We start from the raw sequence: 7,124 nt of genomic DNA on the forward strand, positions 1-7,124 counted from the left end.
TGGATTCCAGTGAGGGTCTAGAGACATCTAAAATAAACAAAACAAACAGCATGTGATTATGGATTATTGTGTGTAGATTTATGGCCAAAAAAGTAAATGTAATCCAAAAAAAATAAATTAAGTCTATAACACAATAAAGTGTGCTTGCAAAAAATGAAAGGGTCTGAATACTTTCCGACATACTTTATGACATGGTATGATAATAAATCTTAAGATAGCTCTGAAAAGCAACCACGCTTGAAGTCATTTGAAAAACATTTATTTCACAATAGCACAAGAGTGTCACCAGAGTGATACACGAGTTCTGACTTGCAAAGTATGCACTAAAAAGTAATCTGAACATCAGTGAGCAAAGTAGAAACGTGATCTTTTAATCACTGTTTCCAGCAATGATTGGCTATATACCAAAATGAGAGTACAGTTTGAATTCCAGTTACTTCTCTGTTCTAAGGTATTATCTGTTCATTCTCAACATTCCAACTGTGTCACTGAAGGCCTGACTCATCGCTGTTTAAGTCAGCGCACAAGTATTACTACATCTCTCTCTCTTCCTATACACTATTTTACCTATATCACAGTTATCAACCGGTTTAGCTCCAGGACCAGTTCCTGCCTTTCCTATCTGTAAAAAAAATGGATATCTGTCCCAGATCAGCACTTTTACACTTTTTTATATGAGCTGGTGGCTCCATATTGCTGTTTCTTTCATTCCCTCCCTGTTTCTGTAATGTATTTGTACCAAAAAAAGTACACAACCCATATAATATTGCAAAACAACATAACACAAAGGATTTATGTAGAAAAATAATTTTATAAACATATAAGACAAGAATATTTGTGTGAAGGTTGAAACAGTTTCACAAAACAAGTTCAAATAGCAATACAAACTCATTTCACCTTTCTTTTCACACAAAGATTTTGTTGAAGGTTATGTATAGTTATGGTTGGGACACAATCCCCTCCATGACATTGTTAACTGTAAGATTTTTTTTTAAATCTGGCACAATATGACCCCTCCTATCAGTTTCCTGTACCAGTTATATCCAGTAATGCTAAGAGCAGCAGTTAAATAGATCCAACACGATTATATACTACAAATCAAAATCAAAAAATACTATGTACATAAGAGAACTAACCACAACAAAAATATTTAACAATCATTATTTGTCAAATCCTCTGAGTGCCTGTATGGCTTTGATTTAAATAAATAAACAAAAGATAAATAAAATTTACTTATAGTAAACAATCCATGTTAATAGAAGTACAGTACAGCATAAAAAAGACAGGAGGAAAATTTCTGTTGCTGTTTCAAAATCTGATATAAATCCTTGGAGACAAGTTTTACAGGTGTGTTGTCTACCAATGCGCTATTAAACTTAATGCAAAATTAATGACAATCTCTTGAAATTATCTAATGAAATTAGATACCGACATTGGAATGTCACTTTGGCCTTTGCAAAAATAATTACCCAGATACAAAATGTGTTCAATACAGTGACAGCAATCAAAATGTTGAAATAAATTATACACTGTGTTTCAGTTACAATCATGGTCTATTGAAAATACAGATCTGAGTAAGACCGCAAGGAAAAAGAAAAACCGTGTAGACCTACAGGTTTGTACTTGGCTGATATGCTGGATGGCTCTCTAGTAACAGAGGGTGCGTGCAAGACTGGAGTTTAAAGCACTTAGCAAATCAGTAAAGGCAACAGCATTTGTTATATAACAACAGTCTCAATGCAGTGTGTTGCACAGGCACCCTGTTCTCTCTGCCAACATACAAATATTCTGTAAAAGCTTCCCTGTACAGTTCTCTTTTAGTTGAAGCACACTCCTGACAAACTCTGAAACTCTGCTGACAGAAGAAAAGTACATCATTTTTAAAGAGAATTTCATAGTTATGTAGCTTATAGAACGTGAGACTCTTTTTTTGTTTTGCACCAGATGTTCGCTCACTTACAGAAGTCCTGTCTCACTCAAATGAGGCAGTTGTAAAGATCCAGAGATGTCCTGCTCCAGACGAAACACAGAAAATTGCACTTTTTCTGGTGTAGCCAGTGCAGAGGCTTCAAGTGCAGCTGCGTTACTGCCGTCACTCAGGACGCAGACCTTTAAAGAGCCCGACTGTAATAGTGGACATCAGGGGGCACTTCCCCTTCTCCATCAAACACACCCCTCCTAGAGGCATTTGCTTGGTTCAGTCCTCAGTGTCAGGCTGCACTCCCAGCATGCCGTGTAACTCCTCAGCAGCGTAGCCCAGGAGGTTCTGAAGGTCACAAACAAAACGGTAGACGTAGCGCTTGCCAGCTGTTTTGTGGATGATGTTCTTGTCATAGTAGTAGCGCAGGCCACGGCTTAGCTTCTCATAGTTCATCTTGGGCTTATTCTTGCGGCGACCCCAGCGACGCGCCACCTGCAGAGAAATATATGGCCAAAATTTATGAGAATTCATGTATTTGCATATGGAGGTTTTCATTATATATTTTCCTTACAATACTTAATGTTAGAATGTTAGAATAGAATATTTTTTAGGATAAAACAAGTCCAGTCATCTTGACTTATTATTATTAGGCACAAATTAATCTGAATAAGTGATGACCTTCATGCTAACTCTCTCACCTCATCAGGGTCAGTGAGTTTGAACTCCCAGCCATCTCCAGTCCAGCTGATGATGCCCTGGCAGGTTGTATCGGTCAGGAGCTCCAGCAGAAACTGCCACAGCTGGATAGGGCCACTTCCTATAAAGGTCAACACAGGAACAGCAGGGGTTTTATTAGCGTCAGAGAGTAAAAAAAAATGTGCAAAAGTAGATGAAAGAGACTAATGCACCACGCACCAGTGAATCCAGCAAGCACAGCGGCAGGGATGACAGGCTTGCCCTGCTCCAGCGGCTCGTTTCTCTCCTGTACATAGTCTTTGAAGGACAGGCCCTGCTTGCCCAGGCTCAGCGGCACTGTGCTGTACTCGTCATCAAAACTGTCATAAGACGGCACGCGCTGGGTGTCGGCCAGGGATGACTGACTGCCCCACGAGTGCAGGACACGCTCGGTTCCCTCCACACTGTCCACACTCTCAACAGAGGTCTGTTCATGGGATGAGACTGCAGGATGAAACACACCAGACGCAAATTGTCAATAAAACCATTAGAATGATCTAATAGGATGTCAGGAGACAGGTTTGTTTAAGCAAATAGGTTATTAGACTCACAGTGTGTGTTAAGGCGTGGCTGTGCTTTGCCATTTGGGAATTCCTGACTGATGTAACTGACGTTCACCGTGCTCAGTTGAGGTTTGGGGAACATGGAGAAATCTGGCTTGGAGATCAGAGGGGTGGGACTAGCTGGGGCCTCAAATAGCTCCCTTAGGAGGCTACCAGTGCTGTCTGATGCCTGCAGTGCATACTGTGTGTCCTCCACGCTGAAATCTTTAGACACAAACACATTCGGTTAGAGATTGGTTTACCCAATGAGGTTCAAAGTGTTGAGTCCACTTAATGTTAATGCAAAAGTGTACTTAGAAAGTTAATCATCATTATTCAAAAATACATTATTATATAGCTGTTTGAGAAATCACTGTATAGAACCGAAATATAGATAGAAATACCTATCTAAGGAGAAGAGGCCTTACCTCTCATCATCTGTTCTAGGTGCTCCCAAAGAATATCGCCCACGAAATCTGGAGCTAAATCCAAAAAACCCTCTTTTCCCAGGTCACACAACTCCTGGCCGCTCATATCAAACTTGAAGAAGTTCACATTGGTGAGGCTGAACTCTCCAGAGACCCAGTGCAGCCACTGTTGGACATGCTGCTTGTTCCATTTCCGTGGGTCTGAAACATTAATGCATAATATCAAACGTTAATGTTATAAGTTAGAATTCATTACACTGAACGAATCCTAGGTGTTTCTATCATGCCTAAGTAGTTTAGGAAGCCAAGAATGACTCACTGTTAGAGATACCCCAGATGCGCTGGACTTTGCTAAAACCATTGAAACTGTCTTTCAGAGCCTGGCTCATCACTGCTTTGCTGCAAGGAGTCAACAGAGGCACGGAGCATGGTCCCAGGTCTGAAAACCAGAGGGATTAAGATATGAATAAACAACTCCCTAAGACACAATCAAAGTACAGCTCTAATATTACAACTTTAGGCTGTTGAGGTTTTTATTTTTATTTTTATCATTATTTTAATGATTATGCACACTAGCATTCGTTGATACTTCAAGTGCTTGAATCTTGGGTATAGTATATGACTGATGTAAACTTTAACTGAAGTGTTTCTCATGGGCTGGTTTGGTCTCCTACCTTGTGGAGCACACTCCAAACCTGACGGGACCTCCTGAGCTGCCTGCTCCTCCTCCACTAATGGGTAAAACCCCGAGAACAGAGACATGGGGTCTTCAAACAGCTCCAAAGCTACCTGCCTCTGTTAAAAAAAAAAAACAACATCAAAAAAAAATCATCACTTTATGAACATGGTGAGTGCTACAGTATTGCTATACCACACTAAAGGGCCATTATGCTGTCAAACTAATTAGGGTAAGCAGTGAATTCAGAATAGTGTTTACTGCCAGCTTAATGACAGGTCCACTAATTACATTCATAAAAAAGCAGACTATGAATCATTAAACTTCACAGTGTGTGTTGAAAGTCACTTATGCAAGGCAGGCACAGATAATAAAAGAGGAAAAAACCCTGAGGGCACTCCCTTTCTACACAGCCACTATTACTCAAACCCGAAAAGACGGAACCAGCACATGACCATATATGGTCTTCCTGTTCCGTGTCAGGCAGGCTGCGCGTGGGCGGAACGTCCAATCAGCACGCAGCAGCGCTACTCTTCAGAATCAGATTAAAACCTGTCCTGTTTTCTTTAGATTAGATTAGACCCACTTGCTCAGTGGTCAGAATCGGCTCTGAAACTTCGTACCCTCATTATTCTACATCTCCTCATGAACCTTCATGGTGCACAGAGCTCGTCATACAACTTATCAATTAACCAAGTCATTCAGAATTTTACAGTCTAGACTAATCACTATTTCTGATGAGAATAATTCAACCCTGCTTAACATTTGATCAGAAGTGTGAATAAAATGGGAAATGTGAATTAACTTAATTACTACTCTGAATGGAAGAAGGAGCCAGGTAGAGGAAAGAACGTGTCATGAGAGAATATTAAGCCTGTGGTCCTTACCTTCAGGCATCGATAGCCTGATGACAGAGGAGTCACCTGGTCCATGCTGAGGTCACACATTGTACTCTGCAAAATAACCAAGACAAATGTTCAGGTCAAATTCCCTCATGCATAAGCAAAAGCGCTCAAAACACGCGCGAGCTGTTCCATCCGGCGTTTGTTTACGGCTATGCGTCATATTTCTAGTTCACCCGTAGTTTACACTTTTTCTTTTTTTTTTTTTTTTTTTTTTTTGGGAGGAAGGGATGGGGCTGGGGATGTTCTTCATTGCTGAGAAGTGACTCATCTCGCAGCCGTCAGCAGCCCGGGAGGACTCTGGGAAAATAAGATGAGCGACCACCAGAAAATGTTTATTACACATTCCGGTCGAGGCGCATCATATCATGCAATTCATACCATGCATGTAAAACTCAGCTAACTTTTCTACTCTTAATTTAATTTTCCCAAGTAATTTAATTCAATAAATGACTACTCTGAATTCGGCTATTTTTCCAAGGCGATGGGATGCTGGGATCAGACAAGCCGTAATCATCCCTAATGCAGAGACGCAGAGAGTCTCAGCAGAGGATCAGAAACCCAAGCCCACTGACCTGTTGAATGTTTCCGCCGAGGAAGTAACGATATATCCAATCACAAACTATCCAAAGCGCGGTTTCTCAGGAGAGTTAATCCTTCCCGGGCTTTATTTTGATAGTAATCCTGTGGGTAATTGCCGTGCTGACTCACCAAAGCGACGTGTTGTAATAATACAGAAAGCTAGAGCTGCTAGTGAATGAAGCAGCGCGCGCCTCTCCCCCGCTCTTTACAGGAGGAGGTGGGCGGGGCCACGGCGCCTACGACTCCGCCTCTACCCGCTTTTTACAGGCGGGGGTGGGCGGAGCCACGGCGGCGTAGTGACTCCTCCTCTTGTCGTAAGAACTGACCTGAGGGAGACAGTGTTTGAACAAACATTACCATGGTTTCATTAGCAGTAATATAAAGAATTGCTCGTTCAGTAACCTCAATTTAGAAATTGTTCAGATAGCCTACGTAAATATCATGACGCATAAATCCCACTTTAGCTGTAATTTTTAAGAAGTCCTCTCTCACTTCTCCCAGTGCTGGTGAATGTTCTGATTGGTGAAGAATGTGTAGATTAATGAATCACACAGTAGTTGTGTGATTCATTAATAATAATAATAATAATAATAATAATAATAATAATAATAATAATGTAGTAATGGCTCACACAGTAGTTCCGGCTGCAAGGTGTAGATTAATGCGCTCATTCTAATTAAGTAATATCGTTTTTATACAACAGTTCTAAAAGCAATATCACTTTTATACAATAAGAAATTAATATCGACTAAGTGACTTTTCTGACACTATATGGCCAAATGTTCTGTTTATTTCTGCTCCACTAGATCCCAATAGATCTAGAAATAGATCCCAAAAAAGCCACACTCGCTTTACAGCATGTCGACTAGCTGGCTAGCTAGCTCACATTGATTTGTACATTCCTAGGCGCTTCTGGTAAAATTGGCGTCCCTTCTTCCTTTTCGTCTTCATCTGATGAGCTTTCATATTTTAAGTCAAAAGTTATATACCTGAAAAGTATCATTTGGTATGTCCGCTGATGATGTCGCTAACACGACTGTAGTAACCGTTTTGAACTAGGAAGTGGAATTTTTCATGGCGAACATAGACGAGCGGAGTGATACACACAGTGAAACGTCCCAGTGCGGTTATAGGAAATATAGGCATTCTTTTGGTTGGAACTCCACTTGACCAATCAAATTAGTGGACCAGAACTTTTGTACAAAAAAGACTGTTAAAACACTGATATGGTGAAGCTTTCTGTGTGGAGAGGTTTATTTAACATTTTGTGTCCGTGCATTGGAACAGTCAGAGTTATGACTGTTCCATTACATTTTCCTCCACTGTAAAGTCTTAAGG

The 7,124-nt window shown here is 40.7% G+C and overlaps 1 protein-coding gene across 1 annotated transcript; it reads right to left on the reverse strand.

The window, feature by feature from the left end:
* Positions 1 to 243: 243 nt before the first annotated feature.
* Positions 244 to 5,976, reverse strand: ets2 (v-ets avian erythroblastosis virus E26 oncogene homolog 2). The gene is made up of 9 exons (XM_026941914.3): positions 5,780 to 5,976; positions 5,190 to 5,255; positions 4,301 to 4,421; positions 3,946 to 4,065; positions 3,627 to 3,827; positions 3,208 to 3,423; positions 2,837 to 3,100; positions 2,620 to 2,738; positions 244 to 2,413 (listed from the first exon to the last, which is right to left on the reverse strand). The coding sequence occupies exons 2-9, from the start codon at positions 5,247 to 5,249 to the stop codon at positions 2,198 to 2,200; spliced, it is 1,317 nt and encodes a 438-aa protein (XP_026797715.1). The 5' UTR covers positions 5,250 to 5,255; positions 5,780 to 5,976; the 3' UTR covers positions 244 to 2,197.
* Positions 5,977 to 7,124: the final 1,148 nt, after the last annotated feature.

This window comes from Pangasianodon hypophthalmus, chromosome 17 (genome assembly GCF_027358585.1).
Source record: "Pangasianodon hypophthalmus isolate fPanHyp1 chromosome 17, fPanHyp1.pri, whole genome shotgun sequence".
NCBI classification, from domain to species: domain Eukaryota; kingdom Metazoa; phylum Chordata; class Actinopteri; order Siluriformes; family Pangasiidae; genus Pangasianodon; species Pangasianodon hypophthalmus.